Source organism: Poecilia formosa, unplaced genomic scaffold, assembly GCF_000485575.1.
Source record: "Poecilia formosa unplaced genomic scaffold, Poecilia_formosa-5.1.2 Scaffold14, whole genome shotgun sequence".
NCBI classification, from domain to species: Eukaryota; Metazoa; Chordata; class Actinopteri; order Cyprinodontiformes; family Poeciliidae; genus Poecilia; species Poecilia formosa.
The window spans coordinates 1,189,250-1,211,861 of record NW_006799953.1 but is presented as its reverse complement, the minus strand read 5'-3'; the positions used below and the strand labels follow the sequence as shown (position 1 = coordinate 1,211,861).

Here is a 22,612-nt window from a genome sequence, read left to right as displayed (position 1 = left end):
GAATGCAAAACGGATCCCTACCAAGACGTACCTTGATAAAGTGGCCGATTGGTCCATGTGAAATAACTAAAACATGTGGTTAGAAAGAATTTTATTTTATTTTATTTTTTACAAAATAACACTTTAATCATGTGTGAAATAGGAATCTATTTTGGTGTTCCTTTGTCATCGCCATGGAGACGCGCTGAAAGAGTCCAGCTGCATGCGACGCGGTTCTCAGTGCTTCCTTACTGCCTCTCGGGTACATTCACACATCTGCACTGAGCGCTGTCTACACATGTTAACGTCAGGTTTGAGCGAGGCCGTAAGGTCACGTCCAGGCAGCGGCCTGCTAAGAGGCTGGCATGCTCCGGCTCATATTCCCGGCCAGCTTCGTCTGGCTGCGGGCTGTGGTGCGTCTTACATGAGGCCTCCTCCAAACCGAAACAATATGTGGGTCAAGTTTATGCGTGAAGACAGCTCACTCGAATAGAAATCTTTTGCTGCTCTGACGCCTCCTGAGCTGCTAAAAGATTATCTCCACAGGGGTGAGGTGAAATGACTGGTTGCAGTGATAACAAGATTATAAAACTTTTATTAATCCCCTCTGAAGATGAATTCATAAAGCAAATTCCACACATATCTCAGGTTTACATCTTCTTTTCCCCTTCTTCTGTGTTTTTTTAAAAGCAAAATTATGGCACTATTATTTTCTATAATTTTCACCAGAAAAAAATATATATTCATGTGGCTGTGGCCAAGATTTTATTTATACAAATGAAGAGGAAGTATGCATCTTTAACAGACCCACTTAAAAAAAAAGAAAAAAAAAAGAAAGAAAGAAAAGTCACAATTACACTATATCAACATTCCCCTAAACAAAATTAGCCAAGCCAGTAATTTTGGGTGCAAGGTAAATTTTACATTCCACTGACGTATTGTCTGACACCAGTACGAAACTCTGCCGGACGGAATAGTCAAAGGAAGCACAAACGGTTTCCCCTTTGGAAGCAACACAGTGATAAACAACTGATAGATGACAATAAACCCGGGAAGGGTGTGGGGGGCGGGGGGCATCCAGGTATGACAAACAGACTTATGCAGCGCTGAACCCCGCTGTGCAGCAGCCATCAATCATCTATCCTTCTCAATACACACAGGTTTGCGTCTTTACCCCGGTTACTGTTATTCCTCCTCCCTGCTAAGTGCTAACACATTTACATTTTTAGTGCTGCTCAGTAATAAAAGAGGTGGAATGAGCGGAGAGGCCTTTCTCCGGTCGCGAAAACAAACATCAGTGAACCGCTATCACTGATGAGCCTCCCCCCCTCAACCCCCCACCTGTCCACCCGCCCACACAACTTGGCCGCCGCCCCACAGTGTAGGTCAACAGTGTTGCGGTTGGAGTCTCCTCAAATGCACTCACAGTTCTTGGCCTCATCTTCTAGGTCACTCACAAGAGTCCTTCCTCCAGCAGGAGGCTCTGCTTTATTAGCTTGTCCGCTCAGTCAGAACGGCAGCGGGGAGGAAACCGTTTACAAACCCAAAAAGTCAGCAACTGAGGTCACGGGGTGAAGCACACGTCGGAAAAGAGCAGCTGAGGTCGTTGCCTAAGGGGATCTGAGGGTTCACATGCCAAACCTTTGGGTGGTTTGATTAAAAAAAATATAATAAAATGACATAACAGTACAAACAACTCACGTCGATGTTTAAAGTGAAAAACAGAAATCTGAAAACGGTTGAAATTCATAAACTGTGACAAACATGAGGTACAAATTAGAAAAAAAAAACAATTTTAGCAAATCATATCATAAAGGACAATATAAATAAAGATATCTGTGCAGAGTTTCATCATGGAACAAACCACTGAAAAAGAAACGGCAAAGCATTATCCGAACACAGCCCAGCCGGTAATGATAATGGTAAATAATCTACACACAACGTGCTGCAGCACTACCTTACTGATCTCAGGTGAATGATCTGAAGAGGTAAAACCAAAGCTGATCAGCCCTCGTACCGTCGTAACCCTGCCATCTAGTGAATAAGGAAATAGCAAGCCTACTTTAAGACAAGTGGTTATTGGGTTGTTTAAAACAGAACAATTCACAGCTTTACAAAGCCCTTTGCTCAGGTAGCTGATAGGGCACATCAATATAGTTGAGGCATTTGGAACAATGAGTCAATAAGACTACATACTGTGTGTGACTGGTGAGAAGGAAAAGAAAGAAAAAAGTACCAAAAATGTCTGTTTTTCATCATTAATGAATCCATTTTGAGCTGACCGCTGCAGCTCCCATGTGTGAAAAAAACTCCACCTTCGCCCACGCCAGGTTTGACCTTTCCACTAAAGATACATTCTTACATGTCACAGGGAAAGAGCAAAAAAAAAAAAAAGAGAGAGAGAGAATCATACACAGGCCATTACTAAGACGGTGAAGAAACACTCAGCTGTGCATTTACACCTGGGGCACTGGCTGCTGCTTCCTGCAGTGAATTGTTCCCACACAGTTCAGTTAATTGTATTCAGTCCTCTCAGTAATGAGCAGTAGGTCATTTGGAATGGGAGACCAGAAGAAGAAGAAGAAGGCACAGAGGGGTGCTTCAGAAGTGTCCATGCCAAGGGAAATTGTGCATCTATACAGTTTTACCAATTACACTATGAACAGCATCTGGAACAATACATCATGTGTAGCAGTAGTCTATATCTGGGATTCCTCCTTCTCTATAGCCACGGTTGGTGCCATGCCCGGCGTTAGAAACGTGGTTGGACCCTTTGTATAAGCCGGTGCCGTTGGAGGGGAATATGGTGTGAATGATGTAATCCTCTCGAAGCGGTTTCGGCTGCATCGGCGGACAAGCTGGCATTGGTGTCATCTGGAAACCTGGGCCGCGAATCTCCAGGATCGTGTTATCCTTCTTCGTGCCAGATTCAATGTAGTCGTCATAGGTTTTGCTTTTCCTCGAGCTACTGCGAGTGTAGTGGTCACGGGAACATAAATGCCCAGTTCTATGCCCGTACCAGCAGAAGACACCAAAAATTAGAGCCAAAGATACAGTGGCGGTAGCTCCGCCAATAATCCCTGCTAGGGGCAGTGATGTAATCTGATGTGAATCCTCGTCCTCTTCCTCTTCCGATGAGCTAAGGTCTGACGTTTCTGCTTTTGCACAAACTAAGGCTTCATCAGAGTCAGCATCTCCAGAAATGGTGGCTTTGCTTTCTGAACTGACAGCCAGTGGCACCATGCAAATGATATAGCTAGAGCGTGGCTGCAGGGAAGTTAACAGATACTCTTGGCGATCACCGCGCACAAGTGTCTCTGTTATCGATTCCATGGCATTCCCAGTACCTTGTCGGAGCCAGCTTAGCCTAAAAGAGGAGCTTGGTTGAGCTGCACTCCAGGTAACACGAATACTGTTGTGAGATAGAGGTTTTACATTTAGCGCTAAGCTCTTCCCCACACCACTGCTGCTAAGAGTGTAGTCTAAGCCAGAGTCGGGAAACCCGAAGCCAGGCCTCTTTGAGCGCAGAGTAAAGAGGGAACCCTGTGGAGGTGCATTGGTAGTGGAGCTCTCAACCCCACCAACAGCCCCTTTGTCTTTAGTCCCTGTCAGTCTCACGACTTCACATTCCTCCATTTCACTGCCCAGGTCAATCAAAGCCAGGTCTCGCACCCTGTCCGGACCGTGGCAAGTGAGACCCCTGACAGTGATGGTGTTGCCGCGGGCACGCAACCAGTCGTAAAGCCATCGGAGGTTGCAGCCACAGTGCCACGGATTCCCACGCACCAGCAGCTGGCCAAGACTGTCAAGGTCTTTGAACAGCCCCCTTGGTAACGTAGTTAGGTTATTTCCTGACAAGTCCAATCTCTGCAACCTGTGCATGCCATCCAAGGAACCACGTGGCATGTGAGTCAGGGCATTGTCTTGTAGAGACAGTCGCTGCAGATGAGCACTGGGCAGGTTGACAGGTGGGGTTTGAAGGGAATTGCGCACGAGGGACAGTTCTGTCAAGTTAGAGAGACGGGAGAATGTGTCATCTGCAATGCGTTGGTTTGCCAAAAGGTTCCCATCCAAAACAAGACACCTTAATGAGTTGAGGCCTCTGAAAGCATGGGTAGGGATAGTAGAGATCCGGTTGTCATCCAGACGCAGTTCCTCCAAAGAAGCTGGCAGTCCCGAGGGAATACTCGACAGGTGGTTGCGTGAAAGAAAAAGCAAGCGTAACCGCGGGTTGTCTGCGAAGGCCTGATCTTCAATGGACACGGTGGAGATGGAGTTGTCGTCCAAGTGGAGTTTTTCTAACAAGGGCATTCGAGCCAGCGTGGTGCGAGGGATGGTGCGTATGTTGTTGTCCTGCAAATGCAGCTCTCGCACAGACGGAGGAAGGTGCATGGGGAACTCATCCAGCTCATTATCATAGAGGTAGACAACGCGTACAGACAGATGACGCTCCAAGGAGGTGGGGAGGCCTGGGTTGTTTATGTGGTTGTTCTGAAGGTAGAGGACAGATGCAGAAGGAGGCAGTGATGGGATGGAGCTCAGCCCACGATCATTACAGTAGATAAAGTCCTCGTCGCACCTGCATACAGATGGGCACGTCATGTCTATGTCCCCAAAGTATCCTTGTATAGAAGCAGCAGCAAACTGAAGCATGCCGGCATGTATAGTCAGGCAAAGGAACAGCACAAAGAGCCGGGCACCCAGTTTGGCCATGCAAACAGGTGCCATTATTAGGAACATGAAGACTGTCTTTTTTTTTTTTTTTTGTCCCTCCCCAAGTGTGGTGTTGCTTCCTAATAAGCTGCACCGAGCAGGAATCCTGCGACCTCCACCCTGAGAAAGAAAGAGAGAAAAGAGAGACAGCAGTTAACATTGATCCAGGCGCAAATTAGATGATTGTTGTACATGAAAACGGAGATGATTTCAATCAAGCTTAATGAGCTCATTTATACTTAACAGCATATTTTACTATGGTTTTGTCACCCCCTTTAATAGAAAGAAATACTAAGATTACAACATAGGAACATATTCCTGTTGTTGTTTCTGAGCAGAAGCATGTCACGCCAAGAAACAAGACTGAGTTTTTCTTTTCACCAGTCAATAATCGTACCATCAGGGGGTTGTGCACACATGGGTGGACCTGCATGGATTCTCAGCCTCTCAACACATTCTGCCTTCAATTCAAAGCTAAAAAACAAAACAAAACATACACACAGGCAAATATTGTGTCAAACGTACAGATAGAGGAGCTATGAAAGATAAATTCTCAACCTTATAATCAAACCTCGTCTTCAGAAAATGCACAAATAACAAGTTTTGAAAAAAGCATAAATGATTAACAAGAGCTTAGGAAGCTCTATAGTTATTATGTATGACTGTAAGCTGCACAGAGATGGTCATGAGGCAAATTTAATAAGAGTTATACAAAGATATTATCTGCAGCCAAATCAGGAGGTATTGGTACCTCATTAACAGGTTGTGCAGGGGGAATTTACATAAGCTGCACTGAGGCCGTGATTGGTGTCCTGATTTGCTGTTGTTGCTGATTAAATGAGCGATATCACAACAGCGAAGCGCGGAATTGATTGCTGGGATTCGGAAACTGGCAAATTGCAACACTATCGGTGACAACTTGAGCCCATCACGAAGTTCAACAGCCAGCATCTTCGGTTTGCATCGTTCAGCCCCACGCGGCAGCCATGCGCAGCCCAGCACGAGTATTGATTCTCCCACAAATCCGAGGTGATCTGCCAGAGCGAGTCGCCTCTTATAGAGATTACAGGATTCCCAGGAGTGCGAGTCAAACAGCGCGATAATTAACCAAATGAATGACAAACTCTGCTGGGAGTCAAATTTAGTAAATGCACATCTGCAAACATGGCGCTGAACGTGCCTCCGCAAAGGCCGCCGGAGTCACCTCGAAATTTTATGAGTGTCGTGAATCAGCGTTTCGATACATAAACATAAGCAAACACTCCGAGAGCAGTGGCACCGAAGCAGATCAGGGATCATTTAAGGGAGAAATAAGCACTGCATGTCATTTGTCAGTCTGAATGTTTGTGCAGGATTACGTTTAATCTTGTTGGAGATTGGGGCTGTTACTGGGGGGGCATGTTAATGTATAAAGAGGGTCTCAGGGTGTCATGTTTTCTTTTTTACACTTAAAACTGAAGAAATTGCAAAGGTAATTTGTCTTATTTCTTTCTAATTAAAATAATTGAGAATTAATCACAGAAGGCTTTAATGCTGGTTTTCTACCATGTTAAAAACTTTGAATGTGAAACTGCTTTTAGTCACTAGAATTATTGCATTCATAAAACTACATTTCATGTGCAAAACTCTGAATTAAAGTAGAAAAATTGGTAAAGGTCACACATCTGTGAAGCTCTTAACATCAAGTTGTCTCAAATCAAAATGCATCATAAACTTTTATTTAACCAGGATAAAAACTCCTTTAAGGAAACACTTGGTGCTACTACTGCTAAATGTAAAAATGTATGAAAGTAACAACAGATCGCCATTAGAGGCAGCAGTATTATGACTGCAATAATATATTTTCAGAGGTAGGACTATTATATGTTGCTTTTTTGTTTCAAATAAAATCAGTTGTACTCTTTTTTTATACATCTACTTTGACTCAAAACATTTTACCATGAGCATCTCAGAGTCCCCTGCATTGTTAAAACTAATTTTATGCACCAAACATTTAAAAATAGCTATCATAGTATAGAAGCGAGCATTTTCAAAATCTCCCCTTTCAGTCACTTATCAACGATGCATTTGTTTTTCCTCTAAAATGAAATGCCACTACATTTTAGGACGTTATTTTTGGTGTCGGTTTTCTGTACTTGCTTCGGTTTTACACAGAAAGATACAGAAGTTGGTCACCAACATCTGCGCTGCATCGCCCTCCTTTCCCCCCACCCCCGACTCCACAAAATATTCAAATTGACTTGCAACCCACTAATCCCTTTTCATGCCTACTTCCACTCCAGTCCCCTCGACGCAGCAGAGTGGAGTCAGTGCTCTTTAAAGTGGAACCTGAAGAGTGAAATAAAAAATTTAAAAAGCGGAGATTGTTACTTTGCGCAGTTTGATATTGACTCGGTTTACGAGCGGAAAGGCAGATGTACGCGGTTTTCTGCTGTAAATGTTCATAGGGGCATTTGTTTGCGCTTGTGTGTGTGTGTGTGTGTGTGTGTTGTCAGCAGTCGGGGTAGTGCTAAAGAATGGATGACTTTTGAATCCCAAGAGCTTTGGCTGCGAGTCTCTTGAACACTAGAGTATTTGGGTCAGCCCTTTAAAAACAAGATAGATGTGGTGTGAGATTGAAGAGAGGCACAGAGAGCCAGAGGGATTAAAAGAGCATATTGAGCTGTGATTCTCTGGATTAAGCAGGTGCTACATGGAATAACAGCCACACATTTTGAGCTTTTCTTTCTTTCTTTCGGGGTCTTGTGTTTGCTCTTTTTCTTTTCTTCAAGCTCAAAAGAATGCCAAAAAAAAATTACAGCTCTTTGTATTTGTGAATACCTAAAGAGACCTTTTTGTTTGTCTGTTTGTCCACGGACGATCAAACTGAAAGCATTAACCCACATGTGGAGCGTGATCTGTGGCGAGGAGTGAAGTCGGGATGTGGGGTAATGTGTGAGCTAGACAGCCGGTCGCCTCAGGCCGAGTACTGGACACCCGACTACACCCGATCCAATACTGGAACTGGATCAATTTGCATAAAAAACAGACAAGGACGGAGAGAGAGAGAGAGACGGAAAGCAGCTTTTAGCTGGACCACTGAATCCCCTTCTCCTCACTAAGACTCTAATAGTGGCATAGAACAGGGGAAATCTGGAAAACTGGGTTTTAGATGGCTAGAGGAGAGCCTGGCATATCATAAAACCCACTTCACTTGTGGGAAAAGAAAAAAAAAAAAACAGACAACTGTGGTCCACAGCTTATCTTCCACAACATGGCCGTGCACTAGATTTTAGATTTAGGCGCTCGACATGAGGAATGGATGATGCAAAACATGATGGGCAAAGTGATGACTGGGATGAAGGAAGAGATCACAAAGAAAGAAAATTAAAGAGGAAAATGGTACTTTAGCTTAATCACAGAAGTTGTAGGATTGTATTTGTGGTAGATGAAATCTGTTGTAATAATATAGGATTGTTTATCTTTGTCAAATGGGCCTGTTATCTTTTAGTGAGTATAATATGGAACAAGGATTACAAAAGGAAAGTAAAAAAAAAGACAAAAAGAGTATTTTTACTTAGTTCTGCAGATTCTAAGCTAAATCTTGAAAGTAAACAAAATGTAGGAACGTCATTGCTCCTTACAGTGGCTTCATTTTGTCTATTGTCCACTAATGTAAAAAAAAATCTCTATTTCTATTAAATAAGAAACAGTTAAAATCGTGGAGAAGTTTATTGACGCGATAAGTCTTTAAACATGGTGTGCCATCATCCTCCTCCCACTTCCTGTCGTCTTCTTCATCTTTTCTGCCAGTAGTAATATCTGGTTGTTGATGACAGATCGTGTAAAATAAATAAATAAATAAAAAAGTGTTTCCATTGCAGTTTTGCTAAATAAATTTCCACACAACCCTAAAACCTCCGCCTTTCTGTGAAGCAAATTTATTTTCCAACTTTCAATGCGGTGAATGGAAACTGCCAGCTAATGTCTTGGAAAAAGTATTCATTGCCTTTAAGCTTCAATTTTACACCGCAACCCCACATGTAAATTATTTTATCTGGGTTTTATGCGATATAGCAGATGCCTGTAATGTGCCATTGCGTCCTGAAACTATTGGATGCATCTCTGCTCCAACACACCTGAATCAAATGAATGGTCACTGACCAAACTGGGCGACATGCAAACGAGGCAATTGCAGAGCAGTAGTACTGGAGGTCTGCAGTTGCAGTGACAGATCAAACACAAAGCAGCACAACACATAGTTTTAAAAATGATTTTACAAGTTAAAAATGCAAAAGAAGTGTTTGTGTCGAGCCCCTTTTAAGCTCTGATTCAGCTACATGTAATCAAGAGCCTGAAGTAGTTCTCCAACTAGTAAAAAGCCGTTCAGTGAAGAGGTTTGATAAAGAACGGTATCGCACAATCAGCAAGTCAGAGGTAAACACTTAACATGACAGGCTAGACAAGGAGAACATTTATTAGAGAGGCAGAAAAGAGACCCGGGGGTAACTCTGAGGAAGCTGAAGAGAGAGAATCTGATCAGATCACACCAAAATGGGAGTTTCTGTGTGACAGAAAACCAACACTGAAAATCACCCTGAACGCACCGGCATCTACACAGGGAAACAAACTGTGAAGTAGCTTTCATTCAAATAAACAAATAAAATAAAGACAGGGAAGCTGGTCAGTTAAGATAGATAGAGCTAAATAAAGCTTAAAGCTTTGGTCGCTGTCCGGCAGGACGACCCCAAACACACAGTCACATCTACTATGGATTGGTTAAGAAAACGGATGCTTGTGTTTGAATGATCCAGTAAAACATTCTGACCTAAATATAATGGAAAATCTGTCACAAAACCTGAAAATTACTCTTCACAGACGCTCTCCCTCCACACCGACTGAGCTGCAGATATTTTGCAAACAAAAACTCAAATGTTAGTCTCTGCATAAAGCCGGTAGATGAATACCCCTAAAGCAGATGTGGGACGTTAAATGAAGCATTTTCTCAAATGGGACCGATTACCAAATCAGGCCGCACTTCTCAGACTTTTATATTTTCATATAATTTCAAAGAAAATTGTGAAAAACGTTATTCTCCTTGCGTGTCACAATTATGCACTGCTTTGTGTTGATGTGTGCACAGGATTTTATTTAGGGGTGTCAGGATTCAAATTCACACTTTTTGGGTGTTTATTTGTAAAAAAAAGTCTTTGAAAACTTTGATTTCCTTCCTTTTCACAATGATGCACTACTTTGAGATGGTCTGTCACATAAAAACAAATACAAAACAATGAAGTGTGTGGATATAATGTGGCAAAATTTGGAAGCATACAGCTACTTCTGCAAGAAATTGAAAGTTTTGAATAATGCAATATGATAACAGGTCTATGCTTGTCAACAGTTACTTTGCATTTCAATGAAGCAGCACATTTAAAACGTATTAAGCAACGTCTTGTCCTCACTGTCTTATTTAAATGTATACTAAACAGGAAGTGACAGATTTTCTTCTTTTCTTTATTCTATTCATGTACGTCAGCGAACAAACTTGTGACTTCACATTGCTAAATCACTGCACTTGCTTCAAACACAAAGACAAAATCAACTTATTAGTAAAAAAAACAACAACAAAAAACATGTATATCAGCATCAATTCCATACAAATGAACTCGATCATCAGCACAGAAACTGTTCATGAAAGGTTGGATCCGGAGCCAAGAAATGAGGCTAAAAATAGACCCGCGCTTTCATTACGCAGCTGCCTGTTCGCCACATCGGCAGCACTTTGACTCACTCTGGATGTTTACGTCTAATTGCCTAAAAATGCGAAGGCCGTAATTACTCATTTCACTTTCCATATTTACTATAGGAAGGATTTGCCGCTGGTCTCCGCGAGGCGAGAGAAACCCCGCAGCCGTCTGCCGAGAGCCCAACAACATTCACACTCTGGGGGGATTCACCTAGGGCTGTGTGTTTGTTGGTGGCTACGCAGCTCACAGGACCCTAAAGCTACTTGATGTATAGCTTTTCGGCGCCGTGTCGTGTTTCATTCCTACAGCACCATAATAAGTTCTGCTGTGCCACCAGTCCAACTCCTCGCTCTCTCTGCTTCCCTCTAAACTCCTTCACCTCACCGTTCCCGCTTCAGGATAGATGGATTGCAGCTAAATCCTTTCGGCATTAACATGAGGGTGGCATCCTGCTTGCGGCAATATGCTCCGGCGCTGTGACCAAAGCTGGGACTGGATCTATCGTGAGTCGGCGGGATTTTTTTTGGCGGGGGGGAGATTGAGTGTTTGCGACGCGCTGAATGCTGGCCTTGATCGATGGTGTAATCCAGTGGGTTTCTTCAGGGTGTTACAAGGGAGTTAGTTATCTTAGCTGAACTGGATCTGACCTCGGTTCATCAATAAAAGTCCCATTTGGAAAGGTTTTTTTCTGCAATGCAACAAACATTTTGGGGTCACGGTGACAGAAATAAGCAATTTTATTTCTTCCTCTCAGTATCATGCGTCATAATTTGAATTTATGGTGCTTTGCACTTCACCCAAATACATTGAATTCCCCAGCAAAACCTTAATTGAAATGTGAACATTTTCCCCCATATGTAGCAAGACACAGATAAAAAAAAGTCACAAATTTTTCTTTGTCATTTAATGAATAGCGGGGTTGGTGTGAGAATAAACTGTTGGCGAATTACTGTGAGAAAATTTGTCTCCAACAATTTTTCACACAGTAGAATACAATAAATATAAATTTACACATTAATAACGCAAATTAGATTAATTAGCCAGTATTCAAAATAATTCTGACCAATAGGTGGAGCCAAAGTGCTTCTGATAAGATCCTTTAGTGGGATGAAAAACGCATCAACAAGCAACAAAGTGGGCCTCGCCTATTTGCAGTTCAGATCCGCAGATTCACCTTTTCACTGATTTTTCTATGGAACCTGACTCTAAATGACCAAGTGGTAATTTGAGTTTTCAAAGTCTTAAATCAACTGAAACTGATCCATGCAGCTCAAAACTATATAAATATCAGAAATTCAAAACTGTCGGATGACCTCTGATAAGAAAAGTTGTAATGCCTCACTTTCTTACTTTACTGTGTTCATAAGTTATTGAGTTGTCTGTCTTTATATGGAAGAGAATAGCTGAAAAATGAAAGCTTTTCAAATGCTCCATCTTGTTGCTCTTTTGAAATGTTTTCATAATAAGTGTATTTGAGCTCTGCAAATTCTTCCTGACCTTTTCTCACAATATTCCTACAGGACGGGTCGTCTAAAGCAGCCAAACAACCTTTTCAAACGTCCGTATCATTAGCTGCTCCACAGCTGAGCAGAAGAAATACATAAGTTTAATATTCAGGCAGAAGTGTGGTATTTTTTACACTTTGAGGCACAAAGTGCAAAGAGATGCTTTTACTTTCTAGGAGGCAGATGTCACGGTGTTTGCCCCACAATCAAAATGAGCAGACATGGCGTGGGGCAGAATTATTGTTCCTATTATTACTGCTGCCGCCTTTCCAAAAACAACATTTAATAATTGTAAGACTAAAAAATGGGGTAATCTTCAAAAATCAAAACAAAATAAATAAAAATACATCCCATTGTTACATTTTTATTGAAGATATTGTGCAATTTGAATTAAAAAAGACTCAAAAATGTGGAAAAAAAACTTCAAATAAATAAATTTTTATTATCGCTCAGTGTCCCTCTTCCTCTCTGTCAAACACACAAAATAAATAAATAAATTTATTAAAATTCCAATTAGTAAATACACAGCATGAGAAAATAATCTCCAAAGATAATCTAGATTTGTTTTGTTATCTAAGCCACCAGCGTTCACCACAATTATAGAAGCTAGTAATTCTGATCAAATACATTTTCCTGACGCATTTCTGAATGTAAAAAATTGAGGTTTCTTCAAGAGTTTTTATGTAAGGAACCATGATGTCCTACTTCCCTGTGTTCCTCTTCAAAATGGGAAAGACAAGGATAAACCCAAGAAGTGCAGGTGTTCTCCTTTATCATAAAAAAACAGCTTTAGAGAAAACAGCTACTTGCTTGAATCTAAATATTTAACTTCAGAGAAAAAGATTTGAAACAGAACTAATGACAGAACAACAGTAAGTCGTGTTAGTACATTTTCTCGGAACAGTAGCGGCGTTGGGTTTCTCTGCTTCCCAGCTAGATGAAACAAAAAAGAAAGACAAAATCTCACACAAATGCAGAAAAAGTTTCAGCATGAAATCATGCTGCTGCAATAAAAAGAAAAGCATTTTAAGGCTTTTTACACATCATTACCAGGAGGAGTAATAAGTGTGGACCGCTCTCTCTGCATGTATTTCCCTGCTTTTGGCTGCAGTTGAGATCCAGTTTCTTGCCACCGCAAGCAAAATTTGGTCCGACCACAGGTAGAAATAAGTCAGACATCTGCCACTTTGGAGCCTGATACAGTGGGACACCAGAACGAGGCTGGCAGAGCAGACGGTAAATAAAGCTCAGAGGATGTCGAGCTGCGACTGTGGTCACACTCAAGGCTTCACGGGCCTCTAGATTAACCGGCTCTGGTTTTAATGTTGTCCCGACACTACATACAGAACATGATTTAATCTCAGGAAGAGCTAGCTTCTGGATTTTATGAAAATGTACTTCATGGTTTTAAATGGCGCCTATAAAAGGCAAATTTATCTCCCCCTCCTTTAAGCCAAAGAGTCGGCCTGTGGTTGTCACGCTTCAGCAACAACTTTGATTGGATTTTTTTTCTTCTTCTTTTATTTGGGAGAGACACTGACACTGAGAGGGAGGTTGGTTAGCTTAATTGGTTAGATTTGAATTCAAACCTGACGAGTCGCGATATAAATGCGAGGCTGTGGGAGGGCCGGTCACACAACAAGGCCCTTCCTTCAGGGCGAAAATGGATCTGAGAAAAACAAATGAAAGGCATCTTCCTAAACCTTTAGTGTTAAATTTTGGACGTCTGTCATGTGTAAAGAGAAGTGAGCTTGTAACAAAAAAATAACACCCTCAGGTATTACAGCAACATATAAATATCATATGAGACAAACAATAGAAATTCTGACAGCGTTCAGGTTTTGTCCTGGTTCTGGCCAGTGTTGTTACTCCGATGCACACAGGTACCAATGATCCTTTTTCTGTGCCAAAGGAACTTGTAACAGTGGTTGTAGGAAAACAGCAGTAGTGAATGGAAACAGCTAAAAGTCTCACAAAATCAACTAGAGCCTTTCTCATGAGGGTTTAGTTTATTTTATTAGTAAAGAAGGTGTAGAAATATTATGATATTCTTAAGACATCAGCTGTCATGCCTTACAGTCTATAAGTCAGCATATAGCTAGCAGAAGGTTGTTTGATTGTTTTGGTGGCTTAAAAGAAAGTCAAACTTCTGATTCACTATTACTAGTTCATTTGGCTCAGACACTGAATAAAAACTGAGTTGCTACTGCAGGTAATTGTCGTGGATAACATGGAGGGAACCGTTTAGAGAGCTGAATTATTGGCTTGCTAATATGATTCATGGAAATCAGCAGATGCTTTTGAATCTACAGAAGGCAAAAGACGCGAAAATCCTCGAGTAAAACATTAGCTAACATGGGAAACTTTATGCTCACAAACAACAGCCCCTGTTGCCTTAGAGATCTGACTTTTGACTCTGTAAACCAATCGGTTATCACAATGAGACATGAGCTATGTTGTGTCCTTGAAGAAAAGAATTAAATTGTTATGTAATTCCAGGACAAAATGGATCGGAACAAAAAGATTTTTGTGGGAAAATGTGAGGAGAAATCCGCCAGCTTTCACATCTCTCAAATATTATTAAACAGGAACAACGGGGCTCTTTGTCGTAGGTTTGAACAAACCCAAATGCAGAGTAAAACTCTGGTTAAATGGAAAGCATTGAAACCACAGAGAGCAAGTCATGAAGCAGGTGGCCAGTAAATGGAAGAATCCAACACTAAACAATGGGATGATGAAAGGAGGCAGGATGGAAAATGACAAAGAAACCAGACGAGGTGATCAGATGAAATGTGGTGCAGGTGAGGCAAAAACAGAGGGAAGGACAGAAACCAACTCAAAGGAAGCAAAACTACAACTGGAAGAAACTTCAAACCAAGGGAATCGACTGACACTAGAAACAGATCACCATTAACAAACTAAAGACTGTCCTGACAACAACAAACACATGAACTGAATGTAAAAAGACACCAAACATAAATGAACACCAAGGACAAGATAAAAACATAAACACCCAAAGATCTGCCACTTTGGGAGAAGTAAGGCGGTTCTCACTGCTAAGCATCCACTTGACCTATTCCCATTAGAAATAATTTTTTCTTTTTTGTTTTAGGCAAACCAAAGCCGTAGCTGCACCTCACTGGCCTTTAGATTATAATTCTCCAGAAAAGAAAAGTAATTCAAGGTAAATAAAAGTGTTTTTATCTCACTAGTAGGCAACACATGAACAACAACCTAGTGATGTGGAGATGAATTCAAGGGAATGAAAATCCTCTGTGTTGCTGAGGTCTACCTACTTTATTGTACAGTAACTGAACTTCTGTCAGGATGTCTAATTAAAAACACACATTGGTGGCATATGACGCACACCATAGTCACCCCACAATTAGTTCCAGTGATTACAACCCACACCAGCAGTGTGTGGCCCTCGAACGCAGCTCCGTGACTGGATGCAACGCTTCCTGATAATGTCCCTCCCATAACTCTATGATTTATGTCCTCCTTTTGTCCCAACATGACATCAATCTCTTTCATGTGCTGTTAGGACGACGTCTTCACGTTACGTCCCGGTTCAACCGATGCCTCGGCGTCTCCAAGATGTGGATTAGCTTTGCTCTCCGAATTCCAGTTCAAATGTTAAGCTCTCAGCGTCCCACAAACCAACAGCCTCTGAACATCACACGCAGCCGGGACGTCTGGGGACCAACTCTCGGTCTGCAGGGGGTTTAAAAAAAGGAAGTTTCACTTCGGAGACATTTATTCTTGTCCTTGCTCCCCCGTTTGCATATGTCATCCACATGCGTGTGGGACTTGTGGGAACAATAAAGCAGCTGACTAAGACTCGAGCTTCAGAATCATGTGAGAGTTTATTTTATTTTACTTTTTTTTGCCTATCCCGTCAGCTGACATGAACAGAATTTTTTCTACTCTGCATCTGCGTTTCAAAATGTTTTCATCTTTTTTTTTTTTTTGCTTTGCAGCCACTTCCCTCTGTGTCTTTGAGCAGCTTTTGTTGAGCTTCTTGCTGAAAGTGAAAACGCACGGCGGCAATTCCTGGGACTGACAGGAGGAATAAATGCTGGCAAAATGCCATCCAGTTAAAATCCACTTTGGCTAATAATGTATTTCTCAAAGGAAATTACAACAGCAATGCAACACAGAAAATCACTTGCATGAAGTAATTTCTGGTTGAATTGCTTTCCAGTTGTCTTTAAGATACAGCAAACTGCCGGGTTGGAAAGCGGCTTAAGAAACATTTTGTCATGTTACCATCATCAAGTTTAATGTATTTTGTTGGGATTTCACCAACCCAACACAGTGCAAAATTGTTAGATGGAAGAAAAATTATGAACATAGATGTGAATTAGTAATTACCCCCTTCTGTCTGATGCCCCTAAATGAAATCCTTTTTTTTTTAATTTTGGAAAAAATCTGTTATTTTGCTAAGACACAGATAATCTATGAAACGGTCTCCTTCACCTCCTGCCTGAGCTACTGCTGCTGTCTAAAGAAATGCACCACTCCCGACCAAAAACCACCAATCAGGTCCAGGAGGCGGGTCACAGCGCTGCCAATCAACTCAATGTACTCGCTGCTAAATGTGCTGATGGTGGAGAAACGACTCACCGTTACAGGAAAGTCATTGATGGCCATGCTAACTAGCCTGTCTCTGCTAGCTGCAGCGTAGCAGAGAGCAAGAGGGCGAAGGGGGAAGTAGCAGGGGTGCACGTAGGGTGATTGACAGCGCTAACACCCGCCTCCTGTCTCTGATTGGTTGTTTTTAGTTAGCACTGGAAGCTCTGGGAGAAGGCAGAGGAGCTAGATTTTTTTCTGCAGATTATCTGTCTCATCACAAAATGGTCACCTTTTCAACAAATATGTAAAAAAAAAAAATTATAAAAGCTTCCTACTGCAGCTTTAATATTACGGTTGTTGAATGTTGACTGTGAAAACCTTGAAGGCGTATAAACACTTTTGCAAAAAATAGGGACATCATGAAGTCATATGAGTTAATTGTTTTTTAGAAATAGATCCAAACTTCAAGATCCCATCATGCAGTGCACACTTCTCAGAATGAGAGGGGTTCTCATGTATGAGGCATCGGATGTGGGAGAGATCCGGTCTTAAGACGCAGAGAGGAGAGTTTCTTCACTGATCAGATTTTCTGATCAAAACTCCTACAATATAATCATTCTCACTGTCACCGTGTCATATTTAGAGAAACTTGGTAAGCAAGGATTAGATCATCCCTCATTTAGGATGACTCAAACGATGCAGAGCTACACACTTACTTAGGTCCAGACGTTAATAGCACATTAAAATCAAAGAACTGAGGTGTCCCGGTGCAAAGCCGGTCTAAAAAGAAGAAAAAAAACATAAAATCGTTCTGTTCTTCTAATGGGTGCGAGCTTTTAGAGAAACCTTTAGTGATCGCTTTCTTTGGCCTCCTGCCCGCAAAAAGAAAACAAGGGGGATAATCGTGCTTTACGGCTCACTATTTAACCGTTGGTAGGTTAAATAGTGTTGTTTTTAACGGCTTCATTTAGGTTGGATTTTAATTGCCGCCACAAATCGGGAACGAGTGACAGTGCAAGGTGTTGCTCCGGTTCGGGTGGCGTTCTGTTCTCGTCCATGTCGGCGATTATTTACAGCTTTTCAATCGAATTATACGGCCGTGAGGATGATGGAAAACCTTTAGGTCAGCATTCTGCTCAAGTGATTTAAATTTGTCTGAACAGTGCAGATGCTTTACAAAATCTAACCTGATATATCCTAATAAGTAACCTAGTGTAAGTAGTAACAAGTAAAAATAAATAACCTAATTAGGTTAGAGGCTAATAAATGAACACTGAGTCAGATTAGATTCACAGAAAGAAATTATCCTTCCATTTAAGAATGCTAATCCAAAGTTTAAACATTTGAGAAAGACATAAATGTTCAATTATTTTTGCTTCAACAGCCACACATCGGAAAACTCACAACTAAAAGTGAGTATTAATGATGCACCAATCAATTAGCCAGGTTTCAAACACTTTGATTGGCTGCGAGTCGATCAGTAGGTTGCATCATGGAAGGATTATCTTCCTTTACAGTTTGGCGCTGTTAGTTTAAAAACAGACAGAGGCATTCGCACGTTTCCGGAGTCTGACTGCTTTTGGATTCAGGACAACGTGGTGCTGCGCCAGCCATCCTGCGCTTTCACAGGTTGGTGCAAAAAGTAACCGAGCGGTGAGAGCGGAGATGCAAAGAAAAGACAAAAAAAACATTTTTTTAAAAGAAAAGCACCAAAATAATGGTGCAAAAAAATTGAGTTAGAGATTGAAAAAAATCAGACTAACACAACTGACACAATGTGACTGATATTAAGTCTGAATGAAGAAATGATTATGCTCCTATTTATGAAAAATATTGTACTGATGACATCTTGTCATATATGCAGATATGATGTATTGTAAGATATGCAAAAAGCCCAATATGCCTGTCAAACTTTAGGAATCAGCTTCAGCTGTATTGACATCCAAAGTCTGAGTCGGGCCACGATCCATGTGAATTCCTTCGTCCCATTACGTCACATCTGTAGTAAAACGAGTGATTCCAGTTTTTCCTCCTGTTCAATTTTGCACATTTCTGTTCCTTAGGAACCAAAAATAAACAGAACAATCCTCATACTCACTTTTTGAAGTGGGGTTGACAGGGAAGGAGATGATGCCACATCATCTGCACTATTCTTCCCAACACAACTCCTTCAAAGTCTGCAAACACCGCTGTCCTCCCAGGCTCCTGCTCACAAAGTCCGTGAACTCCAGGAAGCCGAGGCGGATGGCGGCGTGTAGGAGTGCGCTCGCTCGCTCGCTCTCTCCGTTTTATAGGAGCTGCTCTTTCGTTTTCAGCTTTTGGGACTCTGATGTAGATTAGTTGTTGCTTCTGATTCAGGATCGGCTCCCTGCGGGGAAAAAGAGAGACAGAGAGAGAGAGAGACGGAAACATCATAAAGGGTCGCTTGTGAATATCGGCGTCAATCAAGTGTCACCATTTCTGATGAAACCGTAACCGGATTACGACACTGTGCCGGTCTCATGTCGTTTGCCGTACGTCGCATTCAGACTGTTTTCATTGCTCTTTCATTCAGTCTTGGGTGGAAATGATTATTGTAATTAAATCAGATGTGCATTTGTAATTAGTGGGACTTCAGTTTAACAGGAAAGAGGCTTAAACTCAGATTGAGTGATTCTTAAAGGGAAAAATACTTTTTTTTTTAAAAAAAACAACAACAAAAAACACTGTAGTCATCTATTTCGGCGATACAAGTCATATAGCAAAACCTCAATAACAAGAAGTTTATCTATGTAATCAATACATGTTTTCCAGACATTTCCAGAGCTTTAAATGTTCTCGGTACGTCTCACGCTGGAAGATGATTGGCAAACATAATCCATGTTCAGTGCAAACATTGCGGCATTTCAAAGTAGGACTGCGTGATAAATCCACTTTATTGCTTAATCAAATTTTTTGGCTTTTGAAGATTTTATTTTTTCAAAGTCTTGATTTTTTTATACCGATGGATGTACTCCTTGGTGTTTTTCTTCAGAGTGATGTCAGCACGCGCAGGGCGGCCATCTTGTTTGACAAGCGTGTTTTACAGCTTCTCTTCATTTGTGCTTTGAATTCAGGCCATTTTTTTTAAATTATGAGAATAAAGTTATAATATTACAAGGATATAGTCATACAACAATCAAGTTGAAAAAATAAAGTTGTAATATTACCAGAATAAAGTCAGAATATTAGGAGAATGAGGGGTTTTTTTGAGAACTCCACAAAAGTCCACAAATAAAAAAATAAAAATGAGGAATCTTGAGCGTCTTGTAAAGGTTATATTTTAGTGTTGATTATACAAATATGGAAATACGTCAGCTTTTTCACACATCAGCGTCAGATTATCATCAGTAGCAAAACTTTTGAAACGGTTGAGCAAAATGAGTATTTTGAAGAAAGAACCACAAACTGAGCTGGTCGTGTCAGATCCTGGTAACTACAGAAGCTTTTTCTCATTAAAACAACTAATTCTCGATTATTCAAAATGTCTTTTAATCTGTTAATATTATGACTACATTATCGTAATCAAACAGTTAAAAAATTAACATCGCGGCCTGGCCCTGATGCTCTGAATGGATTGATTTAAAAGTCACGTTTTGAAAATATTTTCTGTGAGAAGTGAGGAGAAAAAAATTGATTAAAATCAGAATTGATATGAAAAAAATGTGACTTTTTTTTCTTTTAAGCTAAAATAGCATTCGCATAAACAACTATGAAGACCACTCCAACAAGCTGTTGGCGTTATCCTCTCACTAATCTGGATTCAAACTAAGACACTGAGAGTCGTCCAATGCAGGTGATGAGTTAACAGTCTGGCCTTTTAACATAACCTCACCTTAAAACTACTGAACTGTCCTTCCAGGTTTAGCAACGTTGAGGCAATTTAGGCCGGTTTTCACAAACCCTCCAACAAAGCTGATTAAAAATAAACAATATGCAGCACCTGGAGTTTATAACTTACAAAATTACCTTTTTTCCCCCCTAGAAAATGCTGTGAAACAAAAAGCACGCCTGAACGCCGCTGCCGCCCCGTCTCTGACTGTCAGTCTCCAAACTGACGTTGTTATGGCACGAGACAGCAGGCCGTCTTCCTGTCAGTCACAATGAGGAACTCCACTTGTCTCATCAGATCATATGATTTAAACTAAAAAAAAAAAACAGAAGTAATGCCTTCCCTTTCTTCCTCATAAATTCTCCATCAAACAATTGATTTTATGTCTTTTACACCTGAGTTTGCCTGTTACAAAGTGAACATGTTGAGGTTTTGACAAATGTTCTTTAACAGGAAACCCTGAAGGAGCGCTGTTAAGGGAGACATTATTGAGAAACACAGCAGACTGGTTGCTTTTGATCAGTTTGATGACACTTCACGGCTGGCAGAAATGATTTACTGCACAGACGGCTCAATGACGTAGAATCTGACGATAACCGCTAAAGATCAAAATGTTAGCAATTTTACCGATTCCCATCCTCGTTGGGATTCACCATTGAACGGCTGAGCGGAAACTCAAAAACCGGACCATCTTCTGATCAGTAAATGCTCCATGCTGAGCTTTACCAGCATGGAGCTGGTAAAGCTCCATGCTCCATGTTGGTAAAGCATGGAGCATGGAGCTCCATGCTTTACCAGCATGGTAAAGCTGGTAAAGCATCGTGATGACAACTCTTCAGTGCAGATGCTACTGCCGAGTACAGCAAACCCAATCTCAGCTGTTTCAGTATCAGAGGGGCATTTAAAATCAAGTCGGATTAAGCAAACAGATACAAGAAGCCATTTTGAAGAAACTATTGCAGTGGTTCTTAACCTGGGTTCGATCGAACCCCTGGGGTTCGGTGAGTCGGTCTCAGGGGTTCGGCGGAGCCTCTGCCGCGGAGGTAAAGACACACTGTGTAAAGTCGTGATGACGCCCCGCTTTGCCATCACTTGCTGCAGAGGATCACGTTACATTGCTTAGCCAATCAGTGCTGAGGAGGAGCAGTGATTGAAGGAGCTTCACTCTCAGCGCGGATTTGAACTTGTGTCTTTAATTACTTCAGCAAAACTCACCGTTTTTACCAAATTCTTTAGCTTTCGCTGTACTTCTAAATCTGCTCCTTAGTCGCATCTTTTCGGGGTTGGGAAAAAAATCATATTTTATTTATCACTACAGAAGGGTTCAGTGAATGCGCATATGAAACCGGCGGGTTCGGCACCTCAAAAAAGGTTAAGAACCACTGAACTATTCTCTACATCATGACAAAAAAAAACAAAAACATGTGAGGTTCTTTCAGGCTGAATGGAGAGCGTGAGAGGCAAAGCAGATAACAGGAAGGCTTAAAGGGAGAGAAGTGGGGAAAGCTTTGTGTGGTTTCCAAGTCTTTTTATAGCACAATTAAATGAAAATGCTCTATACATCAAAAATAACTTTAAAAAAAAAACTGTATATGACGCCTTGAAAATTGGCCTCTGTCTCTTTAAGAACCTCCCCCTTTAGCAAGTGACACAACATGCCATCCACAACCAATCTTAGGAGTGTTGTAGTTCATATGATGAGCTCAGAAAACTCGCAGTTCCTCCAACTGTTAGCTAGTTGTGCTAATATGAGATGTGAAAGTCATTTTATGTGTTTAAAACTGTAAATCCCTGTTGTGCAGCTCCATCACATCTCCTCCTCGTGTAAATAAATAATGAGTCCTTATGGCAGGATGGCTAGACAAAATATTTTAAGTGCTGTTCTTGCAAAACTCGGCTTTGTTCCGAGCCTGTTAATTTGTCTTTTGAAGACAGTCGGGATCAATTTTCTGCGCAGAATCAATTTACACCTGGAAATAAAAATATTTTACAACACGATGACAAAAAAAGAAGAAGAATGCTGAATGAAGTAAAGTGGTTTAGAGATTGTTTTTGCAAGTTTCCGGCCCAACAGCTACAACCTGAGCATTGATATATGATACTATTAGAGCACAGAGGAGTAGAGTACAAATCACATCAGATATTCGTGCAACTTAATACCAGAAATGCCTGAAAAAACACAACCTAGAAAAAAATGTTGGAAGCTCAGACTTATTACAGGATTTTAGCTAGCATATCAAAATATGTCTTTCCTTGTTAACAGC

The 22,612-nt window shown here is 41.2% G+C and overlaps 2 protein-coding genes across 2 annotated transcripts in view; both read right to left on the bottom strand.

Moving 5' to 3' along the window:
- Positions 1–18,659, bottom strand: part of LOC103133883 (leucine-rich repeat transmembrane protein FLRT1-like) — a 41,169-nt gene extending 22,510 nt beyond the window's left edge. Inside the window, exon 1 of the mRNA XM_007545856.2 lies at positions 18,597–18,659. The gene's annotated coding sequence lies outside the window, so the exon portion shown is untranslated. The remainder of the gene's footprint in view (positions 1–18,596) is intronic.
- flrt1a (fibronectin leucine rich transmembrane protein 1a) lies at positions 555–18,685 on the bottom strand. Its single transcript, XM_007545854.2, has 2 exons — positions 18,597–18,685; positions 555–4,812 (listed from the first exon to the last, which is right to left on the bottom strand). Exon 2 carries the CDS (start codon positions 4,717–4,719, stop codon positions 2,662–2,664), a length of 2,058 nt encoding a protein of 685 aa, XP_007545916.1. The 5' UTR covers positions 4,720–4,812; positions 18,597–18,685; the 3' UTR covers positions 555–2,661.
- Positions 18,686–22,612: the final 3,927 nt, after the last annotated feature.

Coding starts and splice junctions, on each gene's coding strand:
- flrt1a (XM_007545854.2), bottom strand. CDS start 4,719: ATGTTCCTAATAATGGCACCTGTTTGCATGGCCAAACTGGGTGCCCGG.